This window comes from Alligator sinensis, unplaced genomic scaffold, assembly GCF_000455745.1.
Source record: "Alligator sinensis unplaced genomic scaffold, ASM45574v1 scaffold366_1, whole genome shotgun sequence".
Lineage (NCBI taxonomy): Eukaryota > Metazoa > Chordata > Crocodylia > Alligatoridae > Alligator > Alligator sinensis.
Window position 1 is genome coordinate 113,145 of NW_005841851.1, and position 15,869 is coordinate 129,013.

At 47.8% G+C, this 15,869-nt stretch overlaps 1 protein-coding gene across 1 annotated transcript in view; it reads left to right on the forward strand.

Annotated features, from left to right (window-relative positions):
- TMEM201 (transmembrane protein 201) overlaps nt 1–15,869 on the forward strand; it is a gene marked incomplete at its 5' end in the record, with an annotated part of 44,091 nt that overhangs the window by 18,774 nt on the left and 9,448 nt on the right. Inside the window, 2 exons of the mRNA XM_014522884.2 lie at nt 1–124; nt 11,817–12,040. The exon at nt 1–124 is cut by the window's left edge and continues 38 nt beyond it. Of these exons, the coding sequence (XP_014378370.1) occupies nt 1–124; nt 11,817–12,040 (348 nt within the window). The remainder of the gene's footprint in view (nt 125–11,816; nt 12,041–15,869) is intronic.

Sequence of the window (15,869 nt, forward strand, 5' to 3'; positions counted from 1 at the left end):
CGGATGTACCCACCTGGCTGGACACGGCTAAATTCGGCACCACGTCCCTGTGCTGCCTGGTGGGCTTCACTGCAGCGGTGGCCACGCGGAAATCAACAGGCCAGCGGAGATACCGGCCCCGAAGGTCAGAGCCAGAGCAGTGACGCTGGGGGAAGGAGGAAAAAGCCTTGTGAACTCTGTGCGACTGGTGCTTCTGTCTCCTCTTTTTATTTCCTTCCTTTATTTTTTTTCCTTTCCTTTTTCTTTTTCCCTTTTTTTCCCTAGAAGTACAGTGAAGATCTTTCCTCCTTTTTTCCGCTCTCACTTCCTACCGAGCCGGCTGCTTGTAGCATTTCTGCCACTGGCACTAGCTGAGGAAGCTGCTCCTACTGCCTCCATCTTCCCTCTTCCTGAAACCTGCATCAGTGGTGCAGAAAATCCAGCCCCCAAAAACCAAATCTTCCAACAGCTGCTTCACAGACTGCTCCATAAACACAGCCTCATCCCCATTCAGCTCCTCCAGCCAAAGAGATTCTGGGTGCTGCTGTCCTCCCAGCTCTGCTCGCTGCGCGTCCATCTAGCTAGTCACAGCGGGATCCTCTGCCCTCCTCTTCCCAGTGGCAGTGCCATGTTCAGTGTCCTGATGGCACCAGGCGTTTTTACCTCACGCTGATGGGAATGTGCTTCTGGATTCCAGCTCGTTTTCCTGCCTCTGCATGGCTGATCCCAAATAGAACATGGTGGGAGGGGAAACGGAGGCAACTGTTAGATAACCTAGTTCCACTCACCCTCCATTGCATAGCTTTACTTATCGTCATGCCCTTTGCTCTGCAGTTGTGCAGTAGCTGGTACCGCAAATAGGAAGAGCTCCTTAGGTGCTTTTACTGGAACTGTTAATCATTTTAGAGGTGCTTTAGAATTTTTTATATATATAATTTTTATTTTTTTTTAGCTCAGGTAGTTCAATTGGTGCAAAATCTTCAGCTCTTTCAGAGCTGCTCTCCATACTTGCGTGCTTATTTTTTTAAAGAAAATCTAAACAGAAGTACAGTGAGAAATGCCTCTGCCCTTTCCTCTGCTCCTGTAGCCCTACAATTGGGCCTGCAGAGGACCTCACCCAGAGCTTCTCTGTGGCAGCAATGTCCTCCTTTCTGCCAGCACTTGCATCACCTCTGCTGAGTGGACTAAGGCTTTTGCTGGCAGGGGGCATGTGAAAACACTACCACACCTTCTGTTGACTGTAGACCCTTCAGCAACTGTTGCCTTACACGGGTGTACTAGCTTCTGCGGTGGAGCCCTGTAGAGCAACTATACTCACGGGGGGTGAGTGCACCCTGGTAGCTGGGTGATGGTGGTTGCTATCTGCGGGCAGAGCTTCTGCTAACGGAGGTAAGCCCAATCCCTGGCCACTGCTGGCAGCTAGATGGTGCTTCACTGGATAGGCTTTCAGCCTTTGTCACCACGTACAGCCTTACTCCAATCCATGTCTTCCTCTGCGTTCAGGGCCTCGGACTGGAGGAGATCCCCGTGTGGGTGGAGTTCAGGGTGGTGGAGCTCAATGGGTGGGAAATGAGATTTGGGCTCCATTGTGCTACCCAGGTGCTTGTGGGGGTGTGTGAAGGCATGGCAAGGGAGGCCAGCCTTCTCAAAAAGGGGAGTCTGCAGGATGTAGCTTCCACATTTGTTTCTACAGGTCGCTCCATGAAATCGTTGGAGAGCTAGTGATTGGGACAGCGAGGAAGGGAGGAACTTCCATTTGCTTGGGTGTTTGCAAAACGAGTCTGTTGGAATTCGCAGGTTAGATGTTCCAGGGTCTCCTCCACTGGATGACGTGTAATGCTGCATTTGCTCTCCAATCTAAGCATAGGCATGGAGTAAGGCAAATTTTTAAAAAAGGGATTTGCAATGTTCTCTAGGATCTTCCGCTTATTAAAGTGTTGCTTCTGCATTTTAGTTACAGAGCAGTGTACAGTGCTGCCATCCTAATAGTTTTGTGCAGATTAAATGTTCTTGTACTTGCTGTGCACTTTTTGTTTACTGAGCGCTCTCCCCTGATGCATGCTAAGTCGTCTGAACAGAGCTCCCACCTGGAAGTATCTGGGTCTCCCACCTAGGCTCTGTGCAAAGCTGTGAGACCAGGGGAACTGAAGGAAACGCTCTCAAATGTTCTTAATTACTTAATTCTTTGCTATAGTGCTTCTTCAAGTAGTGTTCACCATGATAGTGTCCCATGGGGATCTGTTAGCAGGAAGCCAAGTCCATGTGAATCCAGCTTGGAATGTAGAGGTTCATCTACACATGCAGTTAGGGCGATGCAATAAACTCCAGCGCAGTTTGCACCAGAGTCAACTGGTCTCGGGCACAGCATCTGCACGTGCGCCTGGGACAGCAGCACGTTGAGCCAGGTTGGAGTAGTCTCAAGCTGACAGGGAGCCCGGAGGATCAGCCCCAGGCTTGGGGTGGCAGCAGCGGAGGGGCCAGCTGGGGTACAAGGGTGCTACAGTGGTGTGGGGCTAGCACCCTCGTGCCCCAGCCAGCCCCTGTCACTGTCTACACGTGCGTTTTGGCAGAGTAAATTACTCTGCTATAGGATAGTATTGTCCCCAACAGTACTATCCTATGGTGAAGTTAATTTACTGTGTCCTAATACTGGCGCACGTGTGGGCTGTGATGCTTTACTGTGGAGCTAATTAGTCAATTCTGCAGTAAAGTGCATGTGTAGATGTACCTTAGAAACAGTTATGTGCCTATAGCTTAGTTGGCTGTCACACAGGCCTGAAGCAACATGCGGTGACGGGAAGTAGGCGCACAGACCTACTTACCTTGGGGGGGGTCTCTTGCAGAAATATTTCATTGGTGCTTTTGGGTAACATCATGTTCCAGGTGCCTTTTCTTTGTATCGTCCAAATGCCCCACAACTCTAGTGGCCATGAGTGGAGCTGGCCTGAAAACTGTAGATCTTCATGTGCACAAAGCCAGGCTTTTCATTTCAATCTTGCCATCGTTTTTTTCAACCCTCACCTCTAGGGTCACCTGCCAGGTTGACAAACCCAGTTTCTATTATCTGTTCAGTCCTTGAGCTCTCTGACTGCCAGTTAGGGGCAACTGGTCTTATTGCAACCATGAAGCTGGAAGTCTGAATGAAAGGATTTGTTTTTCAAAGTACCTGCTGTGAAGAGGCACATGGGTTCACTGCAAGTGTGTTTCCCCACATCTTGCTTCCTCCCACCTCTAAAAATGGAGTTTAGTGAAAGAAGTCTTATTTCTAATAAATAAAACAGGACAAGGTACCTGTCCGCTCACTCTACTTAGTCTTAGACCATTTGTCAACCTTCATGTCGGTGCCAGTGCTAGTGTGTTCATTTCCAGATGAACTGCTTGGTCTAAAATAGGCAAATCCGTCAATTAATGGTAGACTGTAACTGGCTTGGGCAAAAACATGTGATAACACATAACTAAATCAAATGCAATACTGGCATTATCCATTCTGCAAATAATGCATTCAAGACTTAAGCTCTGTTTAGCTGAGTATCTTGTATTTCATTTAATAGCCACTATGTTCTCTTCTCTTTTCCTGGACACCTTCCAGGATCTCCAGGAAAGTCCATGTGCCAAAAGCCTCAAGTTTGCACCCTGCTGCTGCCTTACCTGCTAAGCTTCCCTTTGGTTCTCACCTTGTTAAACATTTACTTTCCATTCTTCCCAGCTTGCTTGTCTCATCTCATGAGGTTGGCTGAAGGTGACCATTTTGGGTCTCAAGTGGAATACTTTTTTGAAGCAAGCCGCCACGTGAATAGTCTCTCCTTTTATTTTTAGTTCTGTTATCCCACAGTTTCAGCTAAAGCTGATACCACCACCCAGGTTCAATAGACTTGCCTAGCATCCTTGGTGGGACTCTGGGGGGGGGAAATCATTTGTATAAAAAGCGCGTTTTTGGTTTTGTGGGGGGTGTTTCCAGAAGGGTCTAACTGCTTTGGCCTGGGATATTTGACTAGAGCCACTGATGTTCAACTCGGGCTTCTGGGATTTTTTAATTCATAGCAGTCTTGACCTACTCCAGCCCTTAAAGGAACTTGGTCTGGCATAGTCTGTACCCATCTGCACCTGACCACCTGGATCAGGGTTAATGAGCTTTTGAGCCCAGAGCAGCACAGGGTGTCGGTATGAAGATGCTGTCATTCCCTGCAGATGGGTTAGCCCAGCCTGTGGTGTTGTGTGCAGTCCATCTTTTACCTCCGTCACGTTGGTACCTGGGGGAAGGGCAGCCCAGTGGGCAGACAGCATGGGTGCACTTGGATAGATATAAGCAGAGCTGGACTGGGCAACTTGGTGTATTAGCCCCCTGAAAAGGATGAGGAATGAGATGGTCAGAGTGAGGAAAGCCTCATAGCAGCCGGGGCACATGGGCTAGGGAGGCTGAAGTGCTCATTTGCTCCGACCCATCTTCTCTGGTGGTGGCAGTGAACTCTTCTATGAATCTATCATTTTGCAGGTGTGTGCACAGCAACTATCTGGGGCCGAAAAGCTTTTCACGTTCTGGACTCAAGGTTGCTTCTCCTTTTCCTGTTTCTCAGGGTGTGCGCTCTATAGGGACTTCCCTCTCTGAACAGGACTGGCCCACAGTCAGCTGGTAGTGCCTGGGAGTAGCCTGAGTGCCTGGGAGAAGGCCGTGATGTACGGAAATCTTGTGCTAAAAGAATATACTGATTTAGTTTCAGGAAAGCAGACTGCTGACAACTTCAGAGCTAGCAGAATGGGTCATCTTGGTGGTCCCAAAGGTTCGGCAGCTGATACAATGATTAGCTGCTAGTAAAAAGCCTCCTTGCTCCAGCGAGACAGATCTTTGCTGCTTTTTTGGCATCTCTTCCAACATCACGGGGTCAGTTGAAGTGATGCCAAAATGGCTGTTGAGGCATTTTCCCACAGCTGCACTTGGCCCACTGCAGGGCACAGGCTTTTCCAGCAGATTGCTGCTGCTTGCAGTCTTCTGCAGGGCAAATACGGCCTCCTCCTGCCCCCTTGGAAGAGGTTTGACTTCTCCTGTATGGCTCCTTCAAAAGGCACGAGAACCTGCCACGCATCCTCCCAGCAGGAGGTAGTTTGGATAGGAGATGCAAAGGCAGTGGAAACCGTTCTGGCAAGTGCCTCTCTCTCTAGCTTTCACTCCAAGCAACAGCCTTGTTCGTTTCCTGGTACCACGGGGACGTTCAGTGGCAGCTGGAGCAGAAATGCCTTCACAGGCTCTTTACCCACTTTTCTCTTCCTGGGGCCAATAGGTCCAATGGCAGGCCTCAACTAAGGCTTTATATGGTCCTGAGTCTCCTGGCAGATGTCCTGCTCTGAGCCACACCTTCTCCCTTTTCTCTGTGCCACAGCCCTCATTTCTTTCCCCATGGACGTGTCCTGCCTTTATGCACCTGCATCCAGCTCTTCTCTGGAGAAACCTTTATGCTGCATGCCTGGAAGTGTCACATCGCTTAAAGATCAGTCACACCAGATCCCAACTTTGCTTGTTACCTTGCTTTGAGCTCTTGTGGCACATTGTGTGTGTGTGTGTGTGTGTGTGTGTACACATGCATGCATGTGCACACCCTAAAAACCATGAATGAGCAGCCAGTAAAATAACCAAGAAGAGCTGACATGTAGATACTACTACAGAAGTATTTGTACAGTTGGTGCCAATCTATATAAAAACTGCAGGTGGCCAAAATGTCTTGCTCTTGCTAACATGTTAACCACCAGGAAGGAAGCGTGAAATCTGCCTGAAGTTAATCACTGAAACACCCAGACAGCGTGAAATACCCCGTCACGATGATTTCGCATGTCAGGGTATTAAGAGCTAATTCGGGGTCTGGCTGGGCTGATGGCAGAGCGCACGGTGCTTTTAACTATCTGTCTGTCTATCTGTGTCTGTCTGTCAAGCTTCAAACTGCAAGACAGGCTTTTAGAAAATGCCAGCAAGCAGCTTGTCAGGAACACCAAAGAATCTGTGATAGTCACCTTCCTGTCATGACCCTGGGTGTCTCAGCAGGTGTGCACCGCTGCCAAGTCACGTTTTTTTTTAAAAATCAAGTCCTAAAAGGTAGCGAGAAATAACAGCCTATAGTGTGATTTGCAAAGTGGTTCATCTCTGTCACTGTCAAGCACTGGTCTGTCCTGCTTTCCTTTTGTCCTTCTTGCCTATCTCGTCAGCTCTTGGATGCAGGATGCTCTTAGAAGCTGACTGGTGCAGAGCCTGTTAGTATCCCTCAGTCGGATTGTTTTGGGCAATAAAAGAAGGGGATGCAATTAAATCTGGCACCCAGCCAGTCAGTATTCTGACTGTTTGCAAAAATACTGACTTTTTTTTTAGGGGGAGGGGAAGTGTCTTCCTGTGGTCTACTAAATATATCTTGCTGCCTTGTCGTAGGGTCATTCTAGTCTGTTCCTAACAGTCGGCCACACTGTAACCTCAGTACTCAAGGTGCTTTGCTCATCTCGAGCTTCCTGTCGTGCCTCAGTTTAGCCGGAGTAGCTGAGCCGCGGGAAAGCTTGTGGTGGTCTCCAGGTCTTTGCTGGGTTTTTTAATCACTAGTAGAGCGGTTCTTGGCTTAAACACCTGCTGGCACAGGTGTGTCTCTCCACAGCCCCTTTTTGGTGTCTGGATTGGAGCTGCTGTACACCAGCAGATCCAAGCTCGGGCCTACAAAATGGGGTGGGGAAAGACTGGTATTTATTAGCAGGATGCTGTGACTGTGCAGGGGGGAGGAAGGCGAGGAGCTTTGTGCTTCACGTGGAGCATAGCCTGCTGCCTACAGAAGGGTGGACGGGCTCTGCTTCGGGCTCTGCGCGAGCACCGAGGTGAGGTCCAGCACCTCCGTCCAAAGGCAGTGTCGCAGCCTGGGCAGCCGCAGTGACCGCTGCAATGGTCTGTTTGGTGAGAGAGGCATTCCCTGGACACTAACTTCAACACTACACAACCCTGCCTCACTTGGGACCAACAGCTGTGCGCTAGGACAGAGCTGCCAGCACTCTTGTCCTGAGTTACCTACCAGTGAGCCTGGCTTGGGGTGAGGGGATACTTGGATGGTGCTTTATTTCCAAGTGGTTTGCAGACCCAGCCAAGGGAAGGCAGGGAGAGCAAGGGACTTGGAGCAGAGGAGACCCCCTCAGCCCCTCCCCAGCTCCTCCTGAAACCTTTTATTTAAACCTTTGCATGGAAACTGACCTCCTTATGGTTTTAATCTTGGCGTATTTATCTCCCACTTTTCCCTTCCTTTCTTGAGTCTGCTGTCTCCGGGCTAGTGGACAGAACTGGCTGTGTTGGGATAGGGAGGGGAGGGGAAGACCATATTTTATGTTGGTGTGTTTTTATTTAAACTTGTGCTCTTGCTTTAAAGTACACTAAAATTGTGTGATGCTGATAATCCTGTTAGGCACAGTAGCTGATGCATATGGATGTGTATGTAGAGGAATTATTTATGCTCTATTATATATTATAGCAGGTGTCCCTTGCTCCAGATTTGGGGATTTTTTATTTATTTATTTTTTTTGTTCATGACATCTGGTGGGGGTGGTTCAGTGTCCAGGTGCTGCTTGTCAGTGCCCACCATCCAGCATGCACACCACAGGTGTGATCCTTGCAGGTGTCACGCCTCACGCTTGCACAGTAATAGCAGGTGCTCTCTTTAAGGGGACAGTGCTCGGTTCTGAAGTGTACTCCCCCCATGCAGAGCAATTGCTGGACTGGAGAGGTCTCCAAAGGGGCACGGGAGAGGCCCAGTGGCATTGTCCCACCCCATGTGTGCCACTCCAGCATGGCTAGGCTTGTGGACTGGAGGGGAAGGGGAAACAAGTGAACATTACCCACCTAGGTCAATTGGTTGGGTGGGAGGCTAAAAATCCCTATGGAGCGTCCCTCCAGTGCTTGGGTGGGTTGTCATGGGTGGAGCGAGGGCTTCTTGCCATGCTCTTGCTCCCCTTGGCTCCTAAACCAAGGTGACTTCAGGGAAAAGGAATCCTCTTGCATGGGCAATGAGATTTTTGGGGGATCACTTATACTAGGGTGGATGAAAGCTGAAAGGGGGTTGTACCCAGCTGCTTCCAGCAGACCAAGCATGTTCACGCAACAGGTTACCTGGCCTCTATTTCCACCCCACCCCTCCACCCCTAAAGTGGTCGGATAAATGGGGTACCCATGGATCTAGTACAGTTATCACTTCCTAGCAGTGACCACTCCTGTCTCTTGGTCAGGAGCAGAGGTACTGTCCCGTGCAGTTTGCCTCGGATGAGATTGAAAGCCGGCCTTTTGCGGCCCTTGCTCTGGATTTGAGGTGAGGCTCTGGTATAGAACAGGCCTGGTAGAAGGGGAGGTGGCTCTTCAGGGCCGCGTACTGTCCCATGTCACGTAACGGTTTTATTTAACATTTTATTTGGAAATATCTATGTAGCGGAGTTGTGGCTAACTGTCTAGTACCTTCCTACGCATTGTAAACATTAATCATGATGCCCGAATCATGTTCACAATGCCAAGTTTTGTAATAAACGGCTGCCGGGCCTTGACTTTCCAACAGCTGTCTGACTCCAGAGACTTTTTATTTTACTTTTCGCCACTGCCCCCTCATTTGGTACATCTGTGCCCAGCTCTGCATGCTTGCAAGCACCTTGGAGCAGCATAGTCTGCAGCCATGGATGCTGTTACTCTAGAGCGAGCCAGAGAGCAACAGTCACAGCTGTGTCCTACCTTCTCATGTTTTAGGCCCACTGTGGAGGGGTTATGACTCTGTCCTTCTGCATCTGCTTCAGAAAAGTGCTTAAATCCAGTTGATGATCTCCCCAGTATCCATGCTAGGCTGCTTTTCTAGCTGCCAAGCCATGCCTAGCTCTCCCCATCATGGTCTGGAAAGCAAGTATTGCTGGATGGTGAAAAAGAGATGGGTGCAGTGTAGAATGGGTAGGCTTTTGCAAACACAGAGTTACGTTGGATGACCTACAGCTGATGGAAGGCTTGACTTTATTCAGAGCCTGTCAAAACTAGGCGTTCTTCTGAACTTGCCTTTGGTCAGCATGAAACTCTTGATGCACCGGTGGACTGGCTCGGATCCTCTGGTTCTTTGCTAGCAAGCTCCTGTTCATAATAAATGATTCCTCTAGATATTGCTTCAGCTGTGTGGGAGAACAAAAGCTTCTGACTGCAGTTCAGGGGATGGTGAGACTGTCAAGCAGCAACGCCTAAGGGAAGGAAATGGAGAAATCTATTCCAAATATTCTTGTAAGCCCTAGCCATAGGCTTGGGCATAGAAGCCTTTAGCTGTGGTGGTGAGGGACTGCCTGTAAAAGTGCCCCAAGGCAGTAGTCTCCAAAAGCTGGAGAGCTGGGTTGGTTCTGTGTGTGCAGGCGCAGCAAAGAGCTGCCTCAAGTCGGACCCTTTGCCCCAAAATGTAGAACAGCGGGAGGGAAAGCAAAGCTGACCCAGCTGAAAATGGGGCTGAATGGGACTGCCCCCCTCACTGCTGTGACCGCTGGTGTGCAGGGGGTATCTTACCTTTCTGACATGGATGATTTTTTTTTTTTCATGACCATTCATGTGTGCTCATTGAAGAGGGCTGCATGCTTCTGATCTGAAGCTGCTTGCTTTCTTGAATCCCTCGACTGCAATGAGGGTTTAACCAATAGGATTAAACATACAAATAGGTGTTTATTACGCACTTGCTCTGATTTCTATCTTGGCAGAGCCCATCCTACTGTGAAGGACTGGTCTTATCATTTAAAATGAGCTTCTCACTCCACCTGGTTGCTTCTGTAATGGTGTGGGCGTTATATCAAATTCCTGCCAAAGACCCCAGACTTGGGGTGGAGGATGTCTTATGTAAAACGAAACCTGTTTTTTCTTATGATAAATTTTTAAACATATTGTTCTTAAAAAGAAACCCACCAACACCTACGTGTATGCATAACACATGGTTTAGATACCGCAACCTGCAACTTTTTTGTCGTGGTATCGGAACAAAACCATATAGGCCCCCAAGTAGTTGCGTGTCTGAGCTGTGCCGATCACCTGAGCTATGCTTGCACATCCAGGACTAATCGCATCAGGATGGCCTGGAGGAATGGAAGAATGCAGAAGTGGAGGTGACGCTTCCAAGAGTTGTTTTTAATTTGGTTTGCTTTTTATGAACCAGTGCGAAGGTAGGTGATAGGATTGCAACCTATGAGGCATCTCCACTAATTGCATAGCTTATTTATTACTACCACTTGACAGGCAGCTTGAAATTTGCTTCAGTGTTTCTATATGGAGCATTCTTTCTGTGTCCATAAAAGCAACAGACTGGCGTGCAACACTGGGGAGTCATCACAGCTATAGGGATAGGGGCCGTTCCTTAGCTGACAGTCATGCAGCAGGCCTCCCCTCCCCACCATACTGCAAGACACCTGGTGCACAGCATTTTACTTGCAGGATAGCTCTGTGCAAATACGGTTTACAATACCTGTATGGCATCATTAATATAATTAACTGGGATAGAGAACTAGCTGGAGGACCTAGCCACTAGTGGACAAATCCCATCAGATTCACTTTCAGTATGACAACACTTAAGGTTTTAATTCTGCTATCTAGAGATGGAAAGACAAATGTGTTGACCTCTTCAGGTCCCATAACCGGTTTGGCAATCCCAAGCGTGCATCTGGTGGTGCTGTGTACTTGTGCACGTCATACAGCATTCTAGTCATACACACAAGATCATGGTCTCGGCTGCTGTAAAAACAAAGGAGCTAGCTGGTGTTGACTGGCGTGAGAATCTGCCCCACCAACTTTTGAGGCCTGTGTTAAAATGCACGTTTTTCTAATTCGTTAGGGGAAAATTCCTCTGAACTCTAAACATGGACTCCTCTTTTACATCTCCTGTCCTGAGCCTGAACAACCTTATGGATTGCTGCATACCCTGTAATGAAACAACACTAAAACCAAAAATGTATAGCCATTTTCATAGTGTGCCCTATCCAAAAAGGTATGAGCAGCATGTTACTCCAACTGTTACCTCTCTCTTCCCAGATCTAAATGTATACTGCAACAGCCTAAATAAGCCAGTTAGTCATGTTGGCTACCACTGTTTGACTGCGGGGAACAGCGATGCTTCCAAATATGAGAGGAACAAACTGGCAGAAGCCTGTAATTTAACATGCAAAGAACTCTTAAGACCCAAGATTGGTATGGGGAGACAGGTGAAAGGCAAAGGCAACAGGGGAGCTGCTGGAGGAGGCAACAGGATGGCTTGTTAAGATGCTTACAGAGCAAGACTTTCCCTGTATGAGAGATCCGCGCTCCGTTAACCTGAAGGATGCGACTTCTAAAGCGATGCAACCCCATACAGTGGTCGTGTACTTCATGTTTAAGGTTTGGCTGAGTTTTGGTTTAGCTTCAATCAGGTCCTAGCCTGATTTAAAAGCAATTGCAGTAGGAGTGCCCACACAGGGATTTGCACTGGGTTACACACGTCTAGTTAAATAGATGCAATTTACTCATGGAGACAAGGTCTTCACTTGGCTGAGCTGCTCTAAATGGTATGTAGGCAGCCCCTGTGCTGAGCAGAGGAAGATGGACTAAGTGGATTTCTCTGGGTGCTGCTGGAATAGAAAGTTTATGGGTCAGGGGCGTTATTGCTGCCAAGTATTTTGGCACGGTGGTCCCTGATGAGGCTGTCTAGGTTCTGGCACAGTGCTGTAGCCCCCAACATGCATGAATCTGGTTAAATATGCTGCTGAGCCCAGAGGGATTCCTTGGTACATGGTCAAAAACTCAGGAAGGAGATGCTGAAATTTCCCGATTCTGAACGTCTGTCTATCGTGCGTGTCGTTTACAGGTATCTTTCTGGGGATCTGGTCACTCCGTTTCCCAATGGCACTGGGATTGGCTTCCCTTCTTCCACTACTTCTCCATCTCTCTTCATCCCAACACCTCCCAGTATCCTCCAGCTGACAAACCAGCAGCTCTTCAGATCCCCGCGCAGGGCTTCCTCCTCTTCACTCCCTGGACGTCTGAACAGGGCCCTGTCTCTGGGCACCATCCCTTCCCTGGCCAGGGCAGGTAAGGCATTTCACCACGGGTCTAGATCCAACGGGCTGAAAACGCAGCTGTGCTGCAGCTCAGGTGTGATGGGGTCATACAACTCTCCCCGCTATAACGAGAACGCACTTATTGCCTTAGCATATTAAGCCTAGTTGGGCATTGTTGCTATGTACCTCTTGTAGGCTGTTACAGCAGGATGAAGAGTGCTACCGGTTCAGAATAAATAGCTGCATGGTGATAGGCAATGCCAGGACAGAATGGGTCTATCCGTCTTGGGCTATCTCTTACCGAGACTCAGTAGGAACTGATTTAATATAAACATCTTCCATGGCAAGAACTACATTGTTAATCCTTCCAGCTTGGCACAGCACCTTCATAACAGCAACAGAGATCCCATAAACTGCAACACCTGTAAACTACTTCATAAGGCTTAGGAGGCAGCTATCACTAAGGGTTATGTGTAAGTAAGTTTAGATTAGTCTTGATCCAGGTAATGCAGAAAGGTGCCTTGCATTGGTGCATTGCAATTGAGGCTCAAACATTTGGTTTGCAGGGGCGGGGTTTGTTGTTTTTCTTTTTTTGGGGGTGCCAGATAAGAAACTCCAGTGTCATTGCACCCTGATAATGCACAAAAAAAAAAAGCAGATGTATATTTTCTTTCAGTCTCTGACCACCTTTTTCATGTAGCCATTTTCCTCCATCAGTGGACTAGATGAATTGTAATTAGCCCTTACTAGCTGCAAACAAAAATGTGAGAAGATACTCATATGTCCAAATTCATACTGGCCCAAGTGCTGCTCTTTCCTATGATGCCTCTCATTGTAAAGCTCTTCAGGTGCTTCCACTAATGATAGCAATCACAGGGCCTGACGTCTTAAAATTACAGGTGAAAACTGCTTACAAAGTAATAGTAGGTAACTGGGCTGTGGAACTTGCTTTTCCAGATTCTTGTAGAGGTCAAAAATTTGGCAATATTCAGAGAGGCTTTGGGCATGTCAAAAGGATGAGAAGCATATCTAGCATCAGAAGTAATTCTGATGAAGAGTATGGGAAGAAAATTGAGTGGAATGTCATCTTTTGAGGCTTGAGTCAGTACCCAACAACTAAGCGTTGGCATGAAAACTTCATGGGGACAGATTATTATATATCTGCCTGCCCTGGAGTTTCTTCCCACTGTCATAGCTTTGCTACTAAGAGGGGATCCAGTACAGCCTGGAAATTCCTAGATATCCATTAGCAAAAAGGGGTATTGGAATATAGATTCCAGGGAATCTCCTCCCTTGTGCCTTCCCATAGGGAGCTCAAGTGATGGTGGGAAAAACAGCCTTTCTGGTGTGGGGGAGCAAAAAAAGGGAGGTGCTGTCTGCATCATATGGGAATAATTTCCTGGCTCAGAACCCAAAGTGTGTGGGAGCTTTCATCCTTGATTTAGATCTGTTTTAACCAGGCTCTGGTTAAAAGGCTCTTGGGGGTTTTCCAGGAGTTCACATCACTGGGCAAGAAATCCCAGTTCCAGCCCACTACTCCTAAACTTCCAGGGAGATCTAACCTGACTGCAAACTGTTCTACTTTTAAAAGCGCTCCAGGACCAGAGAGTGAACTGTCCCACTCTTAGCTTGTTAATCCCATACAGCAAGCAGGCTTCTAGTTAAGTCACCATTTTTTACCAGGCAAGCAGTGAGAGGTCAGTATGACCTGTTCCTACTGCAGCATGGGGAGACCTGGCTCTCTTTGCTCTTGGGCAGACTGTTGAAATGCCTGGTGAAGATGACACGGTTGCATGGTCCTGGCACTGTTTTGCATCTCGTTAACTTTCCCTTCCATTTTCCTTGGGAAAGCTTAAAAAAGCCCAATTTTGGGAATTCTGAAGCATCTGCTCCTCTGTGTGGGTTGAAAAATGTCCTAACCTGGAAGGGTGAGCTGGCTTTCTGACCTGAAGTGAGTCTGCTATTTAATTTTAGTATTTTGCACGTACCATAATGACACTCCTCACAGATACGTAGCCACCTCTAGAATGGAGACATAAAATAGCGTGCTCTCTAGTAGGGGTGCCAGGGGTAAATTTTAGCCAAAATAGCTAAGATAAAGCTGTAATGCATATAAAAATAGATGCAATGGATACATAAGCAGAAGGGCATGGGATTTAAGGTCTTAAATTAAAATATATGGTTGCGTGCATGCACTTGCGCACACACACACCTGCATTATAGGCAGCACGTCTGTCTCATATTTATGGCTGAATCCTCTCTGGTGGGATTTGAATATGTGGATATGAGGGAACTGTGTTACCACAGACCTGCTTACCTCATTAAGCCATTTCTTCAGAGGGCATTTATGGGACTGCTCTCTGCAGCCTGTCTTACTTCTAGCTTGTTACCAGCCAGTAGATCTTTTTGAGGGAGATTTATTTAAATCTTACTTAATCCCATAGTTTTTTAAATTCTATCCCCTCCTTTAAAACTCCCCTTCCCCAGCCTCTCCTACTCTTGTTTAAGTCTAGGTATCAAGGAAGTAAAACTGAACTTTGGTTTATTGACTTCTTCATTGAACAGGGTCTGGCTGGATTCATCAGGGTAGTTTTGAATATAATGGTGTCAGGCAGGAAGTGAACTTTGCTTGTTCCCTCTCCAGAATTGCCCCCAGATCTCAGGCTTGTTTTCTGAGCTTATCAAGATTTAAACTGGGAGGGGAAGATGGCTGCAAATCTCTCCTCTGGGTAGGGCATGTAATTCCCTGTAGCACTGGCAAAACTTTGCAGGCCTGAATTTGCAAAGCTGCTAAGTAAGAGACTTGAAAAGCCAGTCCTTAATCCAGAGGTAGCCAACCTGCAGCATGCACGCGTGGTGGTAAGTGGCACAGGTAGCCTGTGTATGTGGCCCGTGGCAGACCGGGGAGGGGACAGGCAACACAGTAGCAAATAGGACAGGAAGCAAAAAGCAGAGCAGCAAATCAGGCAGGGGAAGGGGATCGCAGTGGCACTCAGGGAGGGTGCAGAGCTAATTTGTACCGAGCCTGCCAAAAAGGTTGACCCCCTTTGCCCAAATCATTGAGCATCCAAGTCTTAGGCAGCTTAGAACAACTAAGCCTACATAGTCATAAGGAGAGGGAAACATTTAGCAATGAAGCTTCCTTTCTTGGGAGCTGTACAGTAGTTGGTTCAAGGTGGTGATTTGAATCGTGCCTTTGGGCTGAGCTGAGTGTCCCTGAGCTGATTTAAGTGTTTTTTAAGAAGAGCGTCTGCCTGCAGTCTCCAGCCCTTTCATTTCTGGGAGCCAAATCTGTCTTCATTTCAAAGGATTTGGGGGTTTGGTTTTTTTGTTCCACCCCAAAGCACATGCAGTTTGGGTTTTTTTCCTGATGTTGTAATATTTTAGAGGTGTGTGTTGAAGCTGGCTAGATGACGGAGACTGCTCAAGTGAAATATGGATTTGAACATCCTTGTGTCGGGGAGAGTTGGGCTGCAATGCTGGGGGGTTTTTTGTGGCTTTTTTTAACGTGAATTCAGCACCGTTCACGAGCAGAAATTTGACAACCCCGCAGCTCGGCGTCTATCAACAAAACCAGCACAATACCAAAGGCAGCAATGCAGCCTTTCCTTGTTCAGGGTCCACCTGGACCCTGCAGGGACCTCTTCTAAGCACCGAAGAGTTCTGCTTATGGCATCCCCTGATGTGCCCCTTCCGGGGAGGAATATTTATGCCAGTGGTTGTGGAAAAGAGTGTGTCTCGGGGTAGCTGAGCAGGAGGTTATGAAAGGCCCAGTGTTACTAAGTGTATTTGGTCCCACACTGAGGCAGATATGTCTATTTTTGTCATTTGGGAGTGCATAGCCCCACTTCCCCGCCCCC